Source organism: Trematomus bernacchii, unplaced genomic scaffold, assembly GCF_902827165.1.
Source record: "Trematomus bernacchii unplaced genomic scaffold, fTreBer1.1, whole genome shotgun sequence".
Classification (NCBI taxonomy): domain Eukaryota; kingdom Metazoa; phylum Chordata; class Actinopteri; order Perciformes; family Nototheniidae; genus Trematomus; species Trematomus bernacchii.
Window position 1 is genome coordinate 863,103 of NW_022987584.1, and position 22,107 is coordinate 885,209.

Genomic DNA, 22,107 nt, shown 5'->3' on the forward strand with positions numbered 1-22,107 from the left:
AAAGCAATTAATTCATGGTGTTTAACTAACCGGTATCAGTATGTCGTTACGCTTCGGCATTCATTTTGAAAACGTGTATTAGCAATTAAAAAAATCACGGTCAAATATGTTCATCTTGTTGTAGGTTGTAGCCGCCCTTGATCACACACACCACACACACACACACACACACACACACAACACACACACCACACCACACACTGCCACCAGATGATCACACACACACACACCATCGCTAACATAGTATCACAACACAGACACTTCACACACAGCCCCACAGCTCTAACAGATGATGCACACACAACACACATCACAGCCCACCCACACCTCACACAGAGCACACACACACACACACACACACACACACACACACACTCCACCAGATGATCACACACACACTCCACCAGATGATCACACACACACTCTAACAGATGATCACACACACTCCACCAGATGATCACACACACACTCACCAGATGATCACACACACACACACACCACACACACACACACAACACTCCACCAGATGATCACACACAACACACACACACACACTCCCCAGATGATCACACACCACACACACACACACACACCACACACACACACACACACACACCACCACCCACACACACACACACCCCACTCTGTTAATTAGGGGAACAGTGAAAGAGTCTCAGCATGTCTTGGCGTCTGAATAATGAAGTAAGGGAGCCAGCGAGGGTCAAACTGAGACGTGTTCATTTGAACTCATTCAGGCAGTTTTTATATTTATTATTATATATGTTCAGTACATATAAATCTGTTTCTTTTAAATGCATTATTACTTTCATTAAAACATTTCCGGGGGCGTAATCCTTTCTTCGTCACACGGTGAAGTTCAAATGTTAACATTAACAACATGTTGTATTCATAGTGTGTGTCTCATGGTTCTTACAGACTTCACATGCACAGATTAACATTATAATAAAAACACAGAAAAACACAGAAACAACCGAATATTCGCATCGCGTCCGGTGTGAACGCAGCATGAGCGTCATAATAACACATATCAACAATAAATACTTGACTGCAGGGTAGCACAAACACAACACTCACAAATTAATACTAAATACTATTATTGGAGTTTATTTATTAAAACTGTTAAAAAATAATAATATATTTTATATTATTATTTGTATTTCTTTCAGTTAGTATGATTTCACATTTTACTGTTATGGAAAATATTAAAGTATTTGTTTTTACAGGTTGGCCTTTTTGTATTGTTCTAGTATTACTTGAGATGTTTTTTTAAATTATTTAGTATTCATATATATTAAGTGTTTTTTCCTAATTCTGTAAAAATGTGTATTTAATTTCTTGTTTCTCTGTAATATAGTCCGCTCACATGATACATATAATTGTGTTAAATAAACATCTTACATAAATAACTTGTCTTAAACTAAAATCTTACACTTTGACTGAATTTAAAGAATATATATATATATATATATATATATATTGAATGTATTTCCCTCGTCAGGCGAGCTGCAGGCTGCCGTCGGGCAGACTCCCCGGGATGGAGGAGAACAGCTGCTCTTCCTCCTCCTCTTCCTCCTCTTCTTCTTCGTTGGTGTGTTTGGTCGTCTCTCTACAGTTCTTCTTCTTCTTCCCCTCCAGCCAGTACGTCACCATGTCCCCTTTCCCCTTCACACAAATCATCATCATCATCATCATCATCATCATCATCATCATCATCATCATCATCATCATCATCATCATCATCAGGTTTATATTTCATTCACAGATGAGTTTTGTTCCTTGTAGATTTATGGATTTAGAGAATAGCCTCTGGAATATTTATTATTTATTTAATCTCTTTAAACAAATCACAGAAAAATCCCCAAAATGTATGAATTTAATTTAATCTCCAAGAATATCATTAGATTTCTGTAATTTTAAGAGTTTAATCCGAGAATCTTTAATTAAATATGATTAAAAATTTAAAATGTTATTTTCTAAAATATTTGTTAATTCTTGAATCTCAGAGACATTTTTTCATTTCATTTATTTATATTTTTAATGTAATATAAATACATTTTTCTCATGATTTCATTAATCTATTCTCAGTTGTTTTTCTATTATATTCAGATTTGAATCTCAGAATAAGAGTCTCACCTTCACACTGAGAGTTCCTCTGCAGGTCAGCAGGTATCCTCCGATCTCCTCCAGCAGGTAGAACGCTGCAGAGCTGCACTGGATCTTCAACGCTGACACACACACACACACACACACACACACACACACACACACACACACACACACACACACACACACACACACTTCACGTTATATAGTAATATAAAGAATGAATTATATATATAACTTATAGAGAGTTCTGAGTGTACCCAGGCTGGTGGACTCCATCCTGGACGCCGTGTTCACCGTGTCTCCAAACAAAACAGTAACGAGGCATCTTCGTCCCAAACGACCCCCCGCCACCAACCGGACCTACACACACACACACACACACACACACACACACACACCACACACACACACACCACACACACACACACACACCACACACACACACACACACACACACACTAGTTATTAGTACTGATGATAACAGACCTGAATTTATTAATTCAGTGTGTGTGTGTGGTGTGTGTGTGTGTGTGTGTGTGTGTGTGTGTGCTGTGTGTGTGTGGTGTGTGTGGTGTGTGTGTGTGTGTGTGTGTGTGGTGTGTGTGTGTGTGTGTGTGTGTGTGTGTGTGTGTGTGTGTGTGTGTGTGTGTGTGTACCGGAGTGTATCCCCGCTCGTATCTGCAGCAGTGTGTGTGTGTGTGGGATCCTGAAGCAGCTGCAGACCCCCACCAGGTCCAGAGCCAGGCTGCTGATCTCTGCTGCGTGCTGCACCCCGTTCTCCTGAGGGACCCCCGACACCACCATATCTGACACACACACACACACACACACACACACACACACACACACACACACACACATACCAGCAGTTACATATATATTAAACAAAGTATTTGTTAACTTGTAATGCTAGTTGAAGATAGACATTTCTAAATGTCTATAATTTTGTACAATGTTTCTAGTTATTGTGATTTTTTTAGCTTTGTTTTTAATTATTGTTTTTATTATTTCAATCATATTGTGTTATTCTCTATTGTTCCACACTTGTTCTAACATTGTTCCACATTGTTTCCCTGTACCGCACCTTGGTCAACTGAGGTTGTTTTAAATAAATAAGATTGAGATTGAAAGTAGATAATGGAATAATTTGTATACCTAAGTATGGTGTGCCGTCACGAATCAAAACCAACAACTGTGTGTGGTGTGTGTGTGTGTGTAGTTGTGTGGTGTGTGTGTGTGTGTGTGTTGTGTGTGTGTGTGTGTGTGTGTGTGTGTGTGTGTGTGTGTGTGTGTGTGTGTGGAGTGAGTGTGAGTGTGTGTGTGAGTGTGTGTGTGAGTGAGTGTGTGTGTGTCTCACAGGCGTCTCCGATGGTCTCCACCTTGTACACATCGTAGTTGTCGATGATGTCGTCGAACGTCGTGTAGAGTTTGTTCAGGAAATCAACGATTTGATAAGGAGTGCTGCTGCTGGAGAGCTGAGTGAAACCTACGATATCACTACACACACACACACACACACACACACACACACACACACACACACACACACACACACACACAGTAAACATTTGGATAAAATTACGTTATTTTCATTCTAAATATCCACTTTAGTGTCTTTATGTGTGTCTCTCCTAATTGATAAACCAGGATCAATTAGTGTTAATTGACCGGCCTAAGTGAGTGTTAATTGAACCTGAAGAAGACGGTGGCGCTGACGTAGCTCTGAGCCTTCAGAGGTTTCCCCTGACGCAGGTCGTCTGCCACCTGTCTGGGGAGCATACCTGTGAAACAATAACAGGAAGTGGTCGTCTCAAATGATCATAAAATCATACAGACTCTGATTGCATTGAAAAGGTCCATGAATTGTACAAAATTGTCCAATTCATGGACCTTTTCAATATAAATAAAAGTCCATCAATTGGACATGAAGCAGGGTTCAATACCTCACGTTCTTACCCACACTAAAGCACTCCCCTCTCCCCCTCTCCCTCCAGGTGCAGCAGCCTGGTTCTCTGGGTACTCTCTGTCCATATTAAGACACTTTTTAATCACTATTTCTGCCTTGGAAAGTGAAGTTCTCTCCACACTTTTTCCCTTAAAATGATTTTAAATCATTATTTTTTGCTATTAAATGCATTTATTTGATCATTAATATGGTTCCCTGAAACAATGCACATACTCTGGAGCTCACTGGGGTCCTGCTTCAATCAGGCAATTTAACACGTCTTTCCATGGAAATGATTTGTAATCACTATCATGGGGCTATATAAATCCTATTTAAACCAAATGTGTGTGTGTGTGTGTGTAAGTGCGTGTGCGTGTGCGTGCGTGCGTGCGTGCGTGTAGGTGTGTGTGTGTGTGTGTGTGTAGGTGTGTGTGGTGTGTGTGTGTGTGTGCGTGTGCGTGTGGCGTGCGTGCGTGGCGTGCGTGCGTGCGTGTGTGTTGTGTGTGTGTGTGTGTGTGTGTGTGGTGTGTGTGTGGTGGTGTGTAGTGTGTGTGTGTGTGTGTGCGTGTGCGTGTGTGCGTGCGTGTGTGTGTGTGTGTGGTGTGTGTGTGTGGTGTGTGTGTGTGTGGTGTAGTGTGTGTAGGTGTGTGTGTGTGTGTGTTACTAGTAAAGCAGCCGGTCAGGATTTCTGTTTCTCGTGCGGTCAGGTCCTGAGTGCCTCTCGGCACCAGAACCCTCCAGGTGTTTGCTGTACTTCTCCATCTGGAAAACAGAGATTATATATAGAAATAAATACATTAAGAAAAGATGGATCTTTATTTATCCCCGTGGGGAAACTCAGGAGTCAATGATATAGTAACTGTTTAGAAACAAGATATCACAACTAAGGTAAAATAATTAGTATTAAGGCTTCAACTAACAGTTTATTATCAATAGATGTGCAGATAGGTCTTCTAGATTCATGTTAATAAAATAGAGCGTAGACAAATGTCCGTCACAGTTTCTGTTTCTAAAATGGGGGTCAATATGTTTAAAACGTCTGTAAATTTATTTATTTATTTATTTATTTATTTATTTATTTATTTATTTATTTATTTATTTATTTATTGATTGATTGATCACCAGGTTCATCATCATGTCCACCGGGCTGACTTTGATCGGGTTGACCCGGTTGACAAACTTCTTGATCTGCTCGAAGGTCGGCCGGTGAAACGGATTCTGAGAGCGACATCTCCGGATCAACTATGGAGACACGGGAGGGACAGAAAGGACGGGAACAGAACATTATTTAGAGTTGTATCATATCACAGGAGGGACAGAAAGGACGACAGGACAGGTAAGAGACACCTGTGTTTATTAGGAATGGGGGTTCACCTGTATCTGTTTAATGGAGGTAAACAGACCAAATGTTGTATTTATTTTATTCCGTTTTCACAGATTTTGGTGTAATTCCTTCTATTACAAGAGGGGCAGTATCTGAGGTGATACTTGTGTTTATGAAATATACAAAAACTATAACCATTGAAGTAAAAGGTCTCAACAATGTCCAAAAAAGACATGACATTAAAGTCCAGCTAAAACGTTAGTGAATTATATTATCTATTTTGTAAAAATGTAATAAAAGGACATTATTTACATTTGTATTATCCCAAAACCAACATTTAGTAAGGTAAAAATGTGCTTAAATATAACATATTTAAGCAGTTTTAACCAAAAGGATAATTAGCAAGTCAACAACCAACGGTTTGTTAATCAGTGTATTACTTTACCTCTCTATAACAAACAGTCAACGAGATCATTCAAAATGTAGCTCACAGAAATATAAACTAAGCATCATATTGAACAAGAAATCTCCTTTTACAGGTCAGTCCAATTCATATACAATTAGAGACTTGTGCACAAGAGAAGTGGAATAAAACAGTTCAATAATAAGACATTTAAATGATATAATGCTTAGTTAGAGGTAGATTTAGACTTTTTTTAATACTACGACTAATTTAGTTTTTGTAACGAACAGTACCTCCACGTAGTCTGCGGGACAGGGACAGGTGTTGTCCACCTGACTGGAGATCAGCTCGGGGAGAGGAGGACACCAGGAGCTCTCCAGGCTTGACTCCTCCACCTGCACAAATATACAGGAAGTACACACATCCTTTACTCGAGTAGAAGTACACACATCCGTTACTCAAGTAGAAGTACAAACATCCGTTACTCAAGTAGAAGTACAAACATCCTTTACTCAAGTAGAAGTACACATCCTTTACTCAAGTAGAAGTACACACATCCTTTACTCAAGCAGAAGTACACACATCCGTTACTCAAGTAGAAGTACAAACATCCTTTACTCAAGTAGAAGTACACACATCCTTTACTCAAGTAGAAGTACAGATACTCGTGTTTAAAAATACTCTGGTGAAAGTAGAAGTACTGACTAAACTTCTTTACTCAAGTCAAGTAAAGAGGCTTTGAAATGTACTTCAGTAAAAAGTACCCATAACTAGCAGCTGTTTTAAAGAGTACCTGACCTCCCTTTATATTAATAGAACAATAATGTCATTGTTAGCTAATGAATGTTTCCATGCTGAACAACGGCAACATTGACAACGTTTTCATTGGTCCCTCTTCTTTAGAGAAGACCAGGAAATGATGGATACACGGATCGTGTTCAAATCAATAGGCACGCAATGACTCTAAATAATAATGATCACGCCACCAAACACACATTCAAACTAAAGGAACCAGCCTGTTTGGGAAATGTGAGATTAGAAAGTACAGGTATTGTGTTCAACATGTAAGAAGTAGAAAGTACAGGTATTTGTGTTCAACATGTAAGAAGTAGAAAGTACAGGTATTTGGTTCAACATGTAAGAAGTAGAAAGTACAGGTATTTGGTTCAACATGTAAGAAGTAGAAAGTACAGGTATTTGGGTTCAACATGTAAGAAGTAGAAAGTACAGGTATTGGTTCAACATGTAAGAAGTAGAAAGTACAGGTATTTGTTTCAACATGTAAGAAGTAGAAAGTACAGGTATTTGTGTTCAACATGTAAGAAGTAGAAAGTACAGGTATTTGTTCAACATGTAAGAAGTAGAAAGTACAGGTATTTGGTTCAACATGTAAGAAGTAGAAAGTACAGGTATTTGTGTTCAACATGTAAGAAGTAGAAAGTACAGGTATTTGTTCAACATGTAAGAAGTAGAAAGTACAGGTATTTGTGTTCAACATGTAAGAAGTAGAAAGTACAGGTATTTGTGTTCAACATGTAAGAAGTAGAAAGTACAGGTATTTGGTTCAACATGTAAGAAGTAGAAAGTACAGGTATTTGGTTCAACATGTAAGAAGTAGAAAGTACAGGTATTGTGTTCAACATGTAAGAAGTAGAAAGTACAGGTATTTGTGTTCAAATGTAAGAAGTAGAAAGTACAGGTATTTGTGTTCAACATGTAAGAAGTAGAAAGTACAGGTATTTGGTTCAACATGTAAGAAGTAGAAACAGGTATTTGTTCAACATGTAAGAAGTAGAAAGTACAGGTATTTGTGTTCAACATGTAAGATAGAAAGTACAGGTATTTGTGTTCAACAGTAAGAAGTAGAAAGTACAGGTATTTGGTTCAACATGTAAGAAGTAGAAAGTACAGGTATTTGTGTTCAACATGTAAGAAGTAGAAAGTACAGGTATTTGTGTTCAACATGTAAGAAGTAGAAAGTACAGGTATTTGGTTCAACATGTAAGAAGTAGAAAGTACAGGTATTTGTGTTCAAATGTAAGAAGTAGAAAGTACAGGTATTTGGGGTTCAACATGTAAGAAGTAGAAAGTACAGGTATTTGTGTTCAACATGTAAGAAGTAGAAAAGTACAGGTATTTGGGTTCACATGTAAGAAGTAGAAAGTACAGGTATTGTAGTTCAACATGTAAGAAGTAGAAAGTACAGGTATTTGGTGTTCAAATGTAAGAAGTAGAAAGTACAGGGTATTTGGGGTCAACATGTAAGAAGTAGAAAGTACAGGTATTTGGGTTCACATGTAAGAAGTAGAAAGTACGGTATTTGGGTTCAACATGTAGAAGTAGAAAGTACAGGTATTTGTGTTCAAATGTAAGAAGTAGAAAGTACAGGTATTTGGGTTCAAACATGTAAGAAGTAGAAAGTAACAGGTATTTGTGTTCAACATGTAAGAAGTAGAAAGTACAGGTATTGTGTGTTCAAATGTAAGAAGTAGAAAGTAACAGGTATTTGTGTTCAACATGTAAGAAGTAGAAGTACAGGTATTTGTGTTCAACATGTAAGAAGTAGAAAGTACAGGTATTTGGTGTTCAACATGTAAGAAGTAGAAAAGTACATGTATTTGTGTTCAACATGTAAGAAGTAGAAAGTACAGGGTATTTGTGGTTCAAAATGTAAGAAGTAGAAAAGTACAGGTATTTGGGTTCAAAATGTAAGAAGTAGAAAGTAACGGTTATTTGTGTTCACATGTAGAAGTAGAAAGTACAGTATTGTGTTCAACATGTAAGAAGTAGAAAGTACAGGTATTTGGGTTCAACATGTAAGAAGTAGAAAGTACAGGTATTTGGGTTCAACATGTAAGAAGTAGAAAGTACAGGTATTTGGGTTCAACATGTAAGAAGTAAAAGTAAAAAGTCATCAGAAAAATAAGTAGTGGAGTAAAGTACTGATACCAGACAAATGTACTTAAGTACAGTAACGAAGTATTTGTACTCCACTACTTCCCACCTCTGCTGTATTTGTACAGATGTGTTGTTAGAGCCAGTATTTTGCTTTTATAAGAAAGGCCACCTAATCGTGACGTCTGTAGTCAACAGAGTATAAAAGACTACAATTTCCAGGGCGCCCTCCTCTAAAGTGACAGAGATGTCAGAAAAGACGCCGTCGAGGCTCAGTTTTTAACCGTTCAATTATCCTTTAAGTTATACAAGCCTTAACAAAGAGAGAAAGCAAGAAAGCATACCTAAGTTGTTTGTTTCTTTATTTGAGTTTTGCCTCTCTGTTGTGACTTTTGTAAAGGCCTCTTTTCTTTGTTGCATGTGTAAACAGTTTGCTATTTTATTTTGAGCATTGCACAACATCATCCAAACCATCGGAGGCCAAGCAACTCATCGACTGTGAGTAACACGAATATAAAGGAAAGAAAACGAGGTAAAAATGTCTGTTGAAGGCGTCTAGTGTCTTGATAGAAAACAAGGAAGGAAGCCACGACATTATAGAACATTACAGATATTGTGAAACTGGGACTTACTGGAACGGGATCGCTGCGAGTGGCGATCTCCAGCAGAATGATGGAGTAACTGTGAAGACATGCAGAGGGTATTAACTGTGTGTGTGTGTGTGTGTGTGTGTGTGTGTGTGTGTGTGTGTGTGTGTGTGTGTGTGTGTGTGTGTGTGTGTGTGTGTGTGTGTGTGTGTCCTTGTGGGGACCCCGATAAAACGTCCCCACAAGGTGAACCATCACATTTTCTGTTCAGCTCAAGGTCGGGGTGGTGTTGGATTGTGGTCTCCCTGATATTTCATTGATAATATTATTATATTGGTTACTTTAAATACAGTCTTTCAGCGATATGCGCCCCCTACAGGATCCTCAGAGTTACTGAAAATATGTCCAATTAGTATTGAGTAATATTTTTTTAATTCATAATGATGGCCATGTTTATAAATTGTAAAAACCGTGTGGATATCATTTATTGTTTTGCTTCCTAACCAAGCCTAGAATATTCTCCCAGTTACATTTAAGGAACATTGTCGTTACGAAATGCATTAGCATTAGCATCATTAGCTCAAGTTCTTTGCAACACTGCAATTTCTCAAACCTTTTTATCTCAAATGAAAAGTCCCTGAAATCGGCATTCTGAAACTTTTAGTATAAATAATTATATGAAAGACTGTGTCTATGTCTTGCTTCAATTGTCAGATGTTTGCATTCTTACGATTTCAAATATGAAAAATTATTTGAATCTATATCAGAATCAGAATCAGGTTTATCACCAGGTAGGTGGACACGTACGAGGAATTTGACTTGGTGTTGTGGTGCATACATAAAGGTAAAACACTGATAGAGAACTATTTTAAGAAAACTATAATGACATTAAAACATTTTATTTTTAAAGATATAGCAGTGTTTACATTGAAATAGAATGGAATAAAATATGTGGAGTAATAACAAAAAACAGACATTGTGTGCATCCACGTGTGTTTTAAATAAAGTTGACATAAATGTTATTTGGGTGCACCTGAACACGTCTGCAGGGAGCGTGGGCTCCATGCTGGAGTTATGAAACTCAGGCGGCATGTAGACCTCCTGAAGTCTCTGCTGATAGGACGAAAGAGGCTCCGCCCCCTCGTGCCTGCGATACATTCTCAACCCGAAATCTGATAGATAAGATAAGATAAGATGGATCTTTATTTATCCCCGTGGGGAAATTCAGGCGTTCATAGCAGCAACAGGTCAGAGTTAAAAACAGGATTCACACGAGGGTAAAAATAGAATACAAATTAAAAGAATAATACAGCAAAAATAAAGTGATAAAGTAACTATTGAAATGTGTTAGAAAGCCTAACAATAATATATACAAGTTGGAAAACAGTGTCCCAAAGCTCACAATTAAACTATTCTCTATCTCTTTTATGCATGTTATTCCATTGTGTTTATTTATTGTGTTCATTTCTGTTGTCTTCTTGTTAAGTGTTAATGTCGATGTGAAGCACTTTGAATTGCCTCTGTGTCTGAGAATGTGCTGTATAAATAAACGTACCGTAACTTACCTAACTACGATAAAAGGTAAAGAGTTGTAAAAAATAAATGGAGAATATAGAGAAAATACAAGAGAAGTAGAAACAAAGGAGAGCTGCTACAAACAGGCGGCGCATATTTCAGCTCCATTTTCATCCCTTTTTGAACCTTCAAAATAACCAAACATTCCCAGATAGTTGTATATCTTATGTATAATCTTCACCTGTGATTTTGCAGACCCAGCGGTCGTCGATCACGCAGTTTACAGACTTCAGTCGGCCGTGACAGATCTTGTGTTGGTGGAGGTACGCCACGCCGCGCGCTATGTCTGTAGCGAAGGAAAACCTGCAGAGGGTAAAACACGGAGGGTTATATATTATTTACTTTTTAATTTTAAATGTACAAATTTAAACCCAACCCCATATATATAAAGACAGTAAGATTTAATTAAGAACATTGAGCGTTATAAGTTATTAGGATAACTTCAAGATATTTAGGATATCAGTCTAACCTAGTTTAATTTTAGGTTTAAGAATTAAAACTAAAATAAAGTCCAGGAGGAAGCCTCAACCTAAAAATGTAATTAAATTATTAAAGAAGTATGTTAAAAAATGTATTAAAATAATATGATTTCAAACTTTTGGAATAGTGTACTATGTAAAAAAACACATACATAAAGAAAAAGGCTTAACAGATAATACAGACGTTTATAATCCATCAATGTTTTCTGTTGACTTTCATTATTTACTCTCTTTTTCATTATTTACTCTCCTGATTATTATTTACTCTCCTGATTATTCCAAACCCTCATTACCATGACACAAGAGAGCCCTCTGTGTGAAGTAATTTATGTAACCCTAATTAAGTCAGCATGCTGTTGCATTTCAATTAAAGTGTGTGTGTGTGTGTGTGTGTGTGTGTGTGTGTGTGTGTGTGTGTGTGTGTGTGTGTGTGTGTGTGTGTGTGTGTGTGTGTGTGTGTGTGTGTGTGTGTGTGTGTGTGTGTGTGTGTGTGTGTGTGTGTGTGTGTGTGTACCTGAAGCCCCAGTTGAGTGGGATCTCCTCGTTAAGCAGAACGTCGTTAAGGCTTCCTTTGGGGCAGTACTCCGTCACTATGGCAACATCCGGCGGCTCAACGCAACCTCCGATAAACTTACACAGGTTTGGGTGGTCGAACTCCTGAAGACGGAAGAAATGTTAAATACTGAATATACAAATGTAATATGAAGGTAAAGCGTTATGTATTCTCATTTATAGCAGTTTGTGCCAGAGACAAGTTAACATTAAGGTTTAGTGTGTGTGTGGTGTGTGTGTGTGTGTGTGTGTGTGTGTGTGTGTGTGTGTGTGTTGTGTGTATGTGTTGTGTGTGTGTGTGTGTGTGTGGTGTGTGTGTGTGTGTGTGAGTGTGTGTGAGTGGTGTGTGTGAGTGGCTGTGTGTGTGTGTGTAGGTGTGTGTGTGTGTGTGCGAGCGTGGGTGTGTGTGTGTTTGTGCGTGTGTGTGCTTGCTGTGTAGTGCGTGGTGGTGTGCGTCGTGCTGTGAGTGGGGGTGTGCCGTGGTGTTGTGCCTGTGTGTGGTGTGGTGGTGTAGTGCGTGTGTGTGCCGTGTGTGGTGTGTTGTGTGTTCGTGTGTGTGACGTGCGTGGTGGGTGTGTGCTTGTGTGGTGTGTAGGTGTGCGAGTGTGGGTGTGTGCCTTGTGTGTGTTGTTGTGATGTGAGTGAGTGCGTGCGTTGCGGTGTGGTGTGTGTGCGGTTGGGGGGGGGGTTGTGGGGGATGTGTGTGTTTGTGTGTGTGTTGTGGTGGTAAGTGTGGTGTGTGTGTGCCGTGTGTGTGGTGTTGTGTGTGGTGTTGTGTGATGTGTGTAGTGTGCAGTGTGCGTGTGTGTGTGGAGTGTGAGTGTGACGTGTGGAGTGGTCGATGTGGCTGTGTGTGTGTGTGTGTGTGTGTGTGTGTGTGTGAGTGTGTGTTTGGTACCTGACTTGTTTGACTTCCTGTCTGATGGTTTTGGACAGGGAGAAGGTTTTGGTTTGAATCCTCTTGATGGCCACCGTCCTGCCATCACTGGAAAGTAAAAATAATATTTTGAATACAGGAAGTTTTCTCTTCTACTTCTACTACTGCTTTCACTTTGGACAACATAGCTTTCTTTAGTCTGAAGCGAAACAAAGAAAGGCTTCTTCAGTGTTGCATGGATGCTGTTAGAGCCAGTATTTAGTTTTTATAAGAAAGGCCTAATCGTGACGTCTGTAGTCAACAGAGTATAAAAGACTACAATTCCCACAGCGCCTCCTCTAAAGTGACAGAGACGTTAGAAAGACATCGAGGCTCAGTTTTTAAACCGTTCAATTACCCTTTAAATTATTTTGAGCATTGCACAACATCATCCAAAGGAAAGAAAACGAGTTAGAAATGTGTGTGTAAGGCGTCTATTGGCTTGATGGAAGAACAAGGAAGGAAGCCAGATGAGGTTTGATATGACTGAGCGTACTATATCCCGGTGCAGGTGAACGGGGTTTTCCGGCTCCCAGGTTGTCCGTTGTAGCAGCTGAGCGCCGTCACACAGCTGGTGTTACTGTCGCTGTTCCCCACCGGCGCACTCATCAGACTGCCCATCGTCATCCGGGCCTCCTGGTCTGTAACGGTTTAAAATAAGTTCAACAGCAATTCTAAATGCATGCTTTTTTATGACCATAAACTTTATAAAAGACAGCAAAGTTGTACTATTCTGTATATAATTACCTTAAAGTTAAACTAATCTGTGCTGAGCTGAAGGAAAAACAATGTGGTTTACGGTGCTAAATTGGAATACTTCAAAATGCAGGTTTGGACACATTTTGCGTCCATTTAAGACTAATTTCAGATCTTTCTAAACCAGCGTAGACCAGATCTGTTTGGTCCAGTTTCAGACCTCTTGTGAACCAGTTTATCGACCAGTTTATAGACCAGTTCCTCACCAGTTTATAGACCAGTTCCTCACCAGTTTAGACCAGTTTATAGACAAGTTCCTCACCAGTTTATAGACCAGTTCCTCGCCAGTTTATAGACCAGTTCCTCACCAGTTTATAGACCAGTTCCTCACCAGTTTATAGACCAGTTCCTCACCAGTTCATAAACCAGTTTATAGACCAGTTCCTCACCAGTTTATAGACCAGTTCCTCACCAGTTTATAGACCAGTTCCTCACCAGTTTATAGACCAGTTCCTCACCAGTTTATAGACCAGTTTATAGACAAGTTCCTCACCAGTTTATAGACCAGTTCCTCGCCAGTTTATAGACCAGTTCCTCACCACTTTATAGACCAGTTCCTCACCAGTTCATAGACCAGTTTATAGACCAGTTCCTCACCAGTTTATAGACCAGTTCCTCACCAGTTCACCCCAGTTTCAGAGCAGTTTATCCCATCTGATGCTGATAGTACCTTGTTTTATCTTGGAGAAGTCGATGATCCAGCTCTCGTCCCACAGGAGCTTCTGTTTCTGGTACCTCAGCCACTGCACAACACAGTGTTATTGATTAGGTTTCATATCCTGTATTATTTTGTAGTGTTTTCCAGGTTTTCTCTCGTCAGATCCTCACCACGGCGGTCAGGACGAAGCAGAGGCAGAGCAGGCTGAGCGGCAGGCCGATGGACAGTTTGGTGGTTGGAGTCATCGGGCATTCACCACAATCCGCCGAACACGTAGAACAAAGCTCCGCCTCCTCACAGACGCCATCTCCACACACTTAGAAACCAGAAAACAGGAGCTACTTGTTTATGGTTTAAGCGAAGGGAGAGTATTAAGGGTAATTGGACCGCTAAGGGTAGCCAAAACCCGGCCCTAAAGGTACCTGTGAATACCTGTTATACCCAGAAATAATGGGGTATGATACTTGTTGTCTACATGGTCACAGAAAATAGGAGCTACTTATTTATAGTTTAACAGTAGGTAGGGTATTAAGGGTTATTGGACCACTAAGGGTTGCCAAAATCACCAAAACCCAGCCCTAAAGGTACCTCAGAATACCCGTTATACCCACAAACAAAGCTGTATGATACGTGTTGTCTACATGGTCACTCAGTAAAAGAAAGGTGGATGTGACTGACCTACAGCCGGCTCCACGGTGCTCTTGGCCTCCAGAGCGACCTGCATGCGTCCGACTCGAATGTGAGCGATGAGCGAGGTCAAACCGGAGTGAACCAGAACCACCTGGGGGTCAGAGGTCAGAGGTCAGAGGAACTGGGTCAGAACTGGAAGAGTTATCTGAGAGTTTGGTGTTTTTGGAGGTGGTTTGTTAAAAAAACAAGGAAGGAAGAACGTTATAAACAGTAGAGATGTTACGTAGTGTATCATCTGTATAAAGAGATTATTTCTGTACATTTAGAAACGACTACAGGTTTAAAGTAGTGTTTCGTCTGTGAGTGTTAAGAGATTAGCATGTGTCAGGATATCATCCTCATATGTTTTAACGTTTAGGTTGAACTGCAGAGAATAGGAAGTGAAATATATTTGTACAATTGGGATCTAATGAGTTAATGTTGTTTGTGGACTTTATACTTATTTGTACGAACTGCCGCTTCCCATCTCTAGCTCCTATCACACCTTGATGTACAGAAGGAGGATCAGTCCCTCTTCTGAGATACTTGATAAAGCTCTGTGTCACCTTGGAGGTCCAGTTGCTCTGCGTCATCTTCCCCGCGGTGGAGATGGTGTGAGTGAAGATCTTCCCGTCGTCAGGGATCCAGGGACCGCAGATGCTCTCCGTCTGAAACAAAAAGCTGAGTGTCGTTTGGGTTCCTCCTCGGCCGAAGCTCAACCCTTCAACAAACCTTTCTAAAAACCAGGCTGGAGGTTGTTCCCTTCATCCCGCTGATAAAAAACTGAAATGGTGGCGATAAAATATAAAATGGCTTCTTTAAAATGAGGAGTATATTGGACTGTAGTATTGTAATATGTAGGATGACCTTAACCCATCTTTTATCTTATTTCTGTTATACCTGTTATTTACGTTCTCATTGTTATTATTGATTTGATTTCTATACGTTTTGTTGAATTCTTCAGGATTTGAGAGCTTCTACATGTTGTGAGCCCTTGTTAAAGAAACGGTTCCTCTAAACTGGAGGGGAATGTGAGAAAATAACTAATAAGAATATGTTAAAAAGAAGTCAGATGTGTACCATGTGTCCCAGAGGACAGGAGTGGATGTTGGCGTGGTGGATGCAGCAGTTTTCTCCGTCAGCGTCTTTCCAGTTGGTCGGACAGTCGATGTTTTCACAGAACCTCCGAGCTGCGTCTGCGTCCACGATGGCACTAAAGATTACAAAGAGGTTCAAACCAGACGAAATCCAGTTTGGACAGAGTGTTAGACAGAGTGTTAGACAGAGTGTTAGAGCCATTTGGGTAAACAAATACGGTAATTAAGAAGCCATGTGAGGGAGTTCATTCTCTGAGAAAAAAAAACCTCTTGTTTTTCTAATCTTCAATTTGTACATTCACAAATAAATGTCAGGGGTCTAATGTAAAATAATTAGGTTTAGACAAAAAACGAAATTAAAATTACTCATCTAAGAGAAAATAAATGCTGGACCTGTGAGTGAAGATGTGGTTCTCAGTAGAACACACTAACCTGTGAGTGAAGATGTGGTTCTCAGTAGAACACTCTAACCTGTGTGTGAAGATGTGGTTCTCAGTAGAACACACTAACCTGTGAGTGAAGATGTGGTTCTCAGTAGAACACACTAACCTGTGAGTGAAGATGTGGTTCTCAGTAGAACACACTAACCTGTGAGTGAAGATGTGGTTCTCAGTAGAACACACTAACCTGTGAGTGAAGATGTGGTTCTCAGTAGAACATACTAACCTGTGACTGAAGATGTGGTTCTCAGTAGAACATACTAACCTGTGAGTGAAGATGTGGTTCTCAGTAGAACACTCTAACCTGTGTGTGAAGATGTGGTTCTCAGTAGAACACTCTAACCTGTGTGTGAAGATGTGGTTCTCAGTAGAACACACTAACCTGTGAGTGAAGATGTGGTTCTCAGTAGAACACACTAACCTGTGAGTGAAGATGTGGTTCTCAGTAGAACACACTAACCTGTGAGTGAAGATGTGGTTCTCAGTAGAACACACTAACCTGTGTGTGAAGATGTGGTTCTCAGTAGAACACACTAACCTGTGAGTGAAGATGTGGTTCTCAGTAGAACACACTAACCTGTGAGTGAAGATGTGGTTCTCAGTAGAACACACTAACCTGTGAGTGAAGATGTGGTTCTCAGTAGAACACTCTAACCTGTGTGTGAAGATGTGGTTCTCAGTAGAACACTCTAACCTGTGTGTGAAGATGTGGTTCTCAGTAGAACACTCTAACCTGTGTGTGAAGATGTGGTTCTCAGTAGAACACACTAACCTGTGAGTGAAGATGTGGTTCTCAGTAGAACACACTAACCTGTGAGTGAAGATGTGGTTCTCAGTAGAACACACTAACCTGTGAGTGAAGATGTGGTTCTCAGTAGAACATACTAACCTGTGAGTGAAGATGTGGTTCTCAGTAGAACACACTAACCTGTGTGTGAAGATGTGGTTCTCAGTAGAACACACTAACCTGTGAGTGAAGATGTGGTTCTCAGTAGAACACACTAACCTGTGTGTGAAGATGTGGTTCTCAGTAGAACACACTAACCTGTGAGTGAAGATGTGGTTCTCAGTAGACCACACTAACCTGTGAGTGAAGATGTGGTTCTCAGTAGAACACACTAACCTGTGAGTGAAGATGTGGTTCTCAGTAGAACACACTAACCTGTGAGTGAAGATGTGGTTCTCAGTAGAACACACTAACCTGTGAGTGAAGATGTGGTTCTCAGTAGAACACACTAACCTGTGAGTGAAGATGTGGTTCTCAGTAGAACATACTAACCTGTGAGTGAAGATGTGGTTCTCAGTAGAACACACTAACCTGTGTGTGAAGATGTGGTTCTCAGTAGAACACACTAACCTGTGAGTGAAGATGTGGTTCTCAGTAGAACACACTAACCTGTGTGTGAAGATGTGGTTCTCAGTAGAACACACTAACCTGTGAGTGAAGATGTGGTTCTCAGTAGACCACACTAACCTGTGAGTGAAGATGTGGTTCTCAGTAGAACACACTAACCTGTGAGTGAAGATGTGGTTCTCAGTAGAACACACTAACCTGTGAGTGAAGATGTGGTTCTCAACGGCCCAGCTGTAGAACGCCTCTCCGGCGCTCACAGAGTACGAGACGCTGAACGGTTCTCCGCTCTTCACGGTGTCTGGAGGGCGGAGCAGCCACGCCATCTCCAGACCTGAGAGGGGTCAACATCTGAGGAATTACCAGTTTTACCACCATTTCATATTTATGGTAAGTCAACAGTCTGAGCCTCTTTGAGGGTCGGCAGGAGAAAACCAGCCCAGTCTCACAACACAAGGTGTAATAGCTGCGTTTGTCCACTGGGCAAAACGTAGTATATTCACAAATAACCCTCTCAAGACGTGACATGGATACAATATGTGTTCCTATTCATTTCTAATGACCGGTGTCCGTGTCACGTGATCGCAAACTTTCTCAGTGAGAAAAAAAAACATGGCGGACACCCGATTTATTTTTAGTGGAAAATCCTAAATTGAAGGAGAGTTTGGCGTTAAAATGCTTTTTGATTACATTTCTAGCGATACGTTTATATTGTGCTTTTAGAATCTACATCCAGTGGATGTTTAGGATCCATCGTTTGATAGATATTACCAAGATGATTTGAGCTCCATGGTTTTTTTTACTAAATATTGAGGGGGATATTTGTGAACATACCACGTTCTGCCCGGTGGACAAACGGAGCTATTACAGGCTAAAACTCTTGTGTTTTTCTAATCTCCAATTTCTAAATTTACACAAATAAATCCGGGCTGTAATGTAAAACAATTAGGTTTAGACAAAAAACGGAATGAGAAATAAAGCTTAAAAATTGGGACATATTTAGGAGAAATAACTTGTTTTTCACATTTAGAGAGTATTCAAATTCTTTGTTTATTAATCCTTAATAAACGTAATGTCAGAGCAGGAGTAAAGGGGATAATAAAACTGCCTTAGGATGAGTCAGTTCTTCTGTTTTATATATGAGTCATTTTGAGTCAAATTTGAGTCATTTTGCATCTATTTTTCAGTCATTTTTACATATTTAGTGTAAAGATGAGTGGATGTTTGCCTCTGTGCATCTCTGGGATAGTTTGATATTATTTAAGGGCGTTCTGCTTTAAGTCCTTTTACGTAGATGTTGTTCCTTTGTCTTTACATAACGGTGTCTCAGAGTCTCTTTATAACCGACCTGCTGTAATCTAAATATATAAAAGCACATGTTAGCGAGTACAGAAGAGTTCTCTGACCTCCACAGTCCATCATGTTGTACTCGTTGGGTTTGTCCAGAGGCCAGCAGTCGTACTCGCTGTTATCCAGATCGTGCCAACAGCAGGTCGGACACACACACACCTGACACACACACACACACACACACACACACACACACACACACACACACACACACACACACACACACACACACACACACACATATGTTATTGTACGCACGCAGACACCAGACAGATAACGTAGCCTATTGCAATGAACCTGCTTCTGATTGTCCATCAGGTGATTAATGAAAGCCGATTACATTCAAATTATTTTAAATCATATTAAATATTTTCAGTGTATAATAATTAAAAAATAAAGACAAAGAAACTACATTATATTAAATAACTGAGTAAATATTCATATAAGTAGGACTGGTCAAAGTTGAACAAAATGTAATTGAACATGTTCTTTATTTCTGAAGGGTTAAATAATGTAAACGCAGACGATGTGATGGGTTGGATAAAAATGTCGAGTTTGAAACCAAATCATCAACACTAAATAACCTGGTTGATTTGCATCCATTTCTTATCTTTTTGCATTTATTTTCAGTCATTTTGAGTTGTTTGAAAAGGCTTTTCTTTGCAACTGATGAAGAATCACTTTTCATATCATTCTCTACATTTACTCATCCAATAGAAAGCTGAATAACAATCAATATAATCAATTAATAAACCTATGAATTAACACTTTCAGACGAGTTAAAGGCAGATTAAGATGTGAAGACTTACCCAGAGCACGAACCAAAAACTGTCCTTCATGATGCTGATCCACAGAGAGAGAGAGAGAGAGAGAGAGAGAGAGAGAGAGAGAGGAGAGAGAGAGAGAGAGAGAGAGAGAGAGAGAGAGAGAGAGAGAGAGAGATGAGCCCCTAGAGAGCCTCTTCCTTCAGAGATCCGAGGATCGAGAGACGATAGCAGAGCCGAGCTTTGTCTATCTAGAGAGCTTCATGAACGCATAAGATGAGATACTGAGAGGACGTCTCTATGATAGCGGAGACGGAGATTCGTATACGAGGGAGAATTGGGCAGCAGAGAGAGAGTCAGAAAGTTGACCCCAGACACTTTATCCTCGAGAAGGGGAGAGGGAGAAGAGAGAGACAGGTGTGAGACAGACAGGTGAGAGACAGACAGGTAGAGACAGACAGGTGAGAGACAGACAGGTAGAGAGACAGACAGGTGAGAGACAGACAGGTGAGAGACAGACAGGTAGAGAGACAGACAGGTGAGAGAGAGACAGGTGAGAGAGGACAGGTGAGAGAGAGAGAGACAGGTGAGAGAGAGACAGGTGAGAGACAGACAGGTGAGAGACAGACAGGTAGAGACAGACAGGTGAGAGACAGACAGGTAGAGAGACAGACAGGTGAGAGAGAGACAGGTGAGAGACAGACAGGTGAGAGAGAGACAGGTGAGAGACAGACAGGTGAGAGACAGACAGGTGAGAGAGAGACAGGTGAGAGACAGACAGGTGAGAGAGAGACAGGTGAGAGACAGACAGGTGAGAGACAGACAGGTAGAGAGACAGACAGGTGAGAGAGAGACAGGTGAGAGAGAGACAGGTGAGAGACAGACAGGTAGAGAGACAGACAGGTGAGAGACAGACAGGTGAGAGACAGACAGGTGAGAGACAGACAGGTGAGAGAGACAGACAGGTGAGAGACGAGGACAGGTAGAGAGACGACAGGTAGAGAGACAGACAGGTGAGAGAGAGACAGGTGAGAGAGAGACAGGTGAGAGAGAGACAGGTGAGAGAGAGACAGGTGAGAGAGAGACAGGTGAGAGAGAGACAGGTGAGAGACAGACAGGTGAGAGAGAGACAGGTGAGAGACAGACAGGTGTAGAGAGACAGACAGGTGAGAGGAGCAGACAGGTGAGGAGACAGACAGGTGAGAGAGAGACAGGTGAGAGACAGACAGGTTAGAGAGGCAGACAGGTCGAGAGGACATGTGTCTCCTCTCACGGATGAATCCTCAGTGAGGAGCTCAGCAGGAGAGAGGAGGAGAAAACAAAAACAAATAAACGGAGTGTTTCTGTCTCCCTCTGCCGGCGAGAAGCTGCTCCTGCACTCTGACCATAAATACACGGTTTGTTTACATCATTTTATACCGTTTTTATTCCTCAGGTCACAAACCACTATAATAATGACCAGAATAAAACATGATATTCTTCAATCTCAATCTTTATTTATACAGCACATTTAAAACAACCTGAGTGACCATGCTGCTGTACAGGGAACCATTAGAACAATATAGAATAACACAATAGGAGTAAAATAATAAAACAATATATAGCCCACAATATTCCTCTGGACCTGCCTCATGTGACCGGAAACAGCTGTTATGATGACGTCACAGCTTCATTAGCTTCCGGGCAGATCTCCAGCTGTTGACTGTCAACACTCAGGCAGCACGCTGACACACACACACACACACACACACACACACACACACACACACACTGTGTTTATGTCACAACATGGAGTGTGTGAGAGGAGGAGCGTGATTAAACACTTCCTCTCTTTTACACATTTATAAATACATTTCATGCATCAATAATAAATACAAACGTTATATCAAGAAGTAACATATACAACTACATTTAAATAAAGGCATTCTTATATAAAAAAAACACTTTATTTGAAACGAAAAGGAAAATCTGAAATTATTTCAGTTTTTTCCTCCCGTTCTATCCGGCACGCGCCAGCACCCGTTGGAATCCTGAGAGCCAATCAGAGCGTGCGCGAGGACCCTCTCTCCTCTATCTGCAGCATTAGGAACGTTCCGGGCGAACCGACCGGATTTTAACACCTTCAGAAACACAATAAGGGATCATTTTAACGTCAAAAGCCGTCGTTTTAAACACTTTTTCTAATTCAGTTGTGTCTATTGTAACGTTTTGGATCTTTC

At 40.4% G+C, this 22,107-nt stretch overlaps 2 protein-coding genes across 4 annotated transcripts in view; one reads left to right on the top strand and one right to left on the bottom strand.

The window, feature by feature from the left end:
- Positions 1-1,361: 1,361 nt before the first annotated feature.
- LOC117480799 (atrial natriuretic peptide receptor 2-like) lies at positions 1,362-19,292 on the bottom strand (the record flags this gene model as incomplete). The annotated part of the gene is given in 23 exon segments (XM_034128271.1): positions 1,362-1,683; positions 2,155-2,246; positions 2,385-2,436; positions 2,438-2,487; positions 2,784-2,933; positions 3,485-3,624; positions 3,821-3,909; positions 4,739-4,834; positions 5,195-5,314; positions 6,093-6,194; positions 9,327-9,375; positions 10,315-10,453; positions 11,038-11,159; positions 11,850-11,993; positions 12,786-12,872; positions 13,300-13,444; positions 14,230-14,302; positions 14,388-14,533; positions 14,896-14,998; positions 15,453-15,554; positions 15,967-16,099; positions 17,976-18,108; positions 19,181-19,292. Coding segments are annotated over 23 exon segments (2,547 nt in total), but the record flags the coding sequence as incomplete, so codon positions are not given.
- A 2,645-nt stretch (positions 19,293-21,937) lies between these two features.
- LOC117480793 (nephronectin-like) overlaps positions 21,938-22,107 on the top strand; it is an 11,295-nt gene continuing 11,125 nt past the window's right edge. For all 3 annotated transcript variants that reach the window (XM_034128255.1, XM_034128257.1, XM_034128256.1), the window contains exon 1: positions 21,938-22,107. This exon is cut by the window's right edge. The gene's annotated coding sequence lies outside the window, so the exon portion shown is untranslated.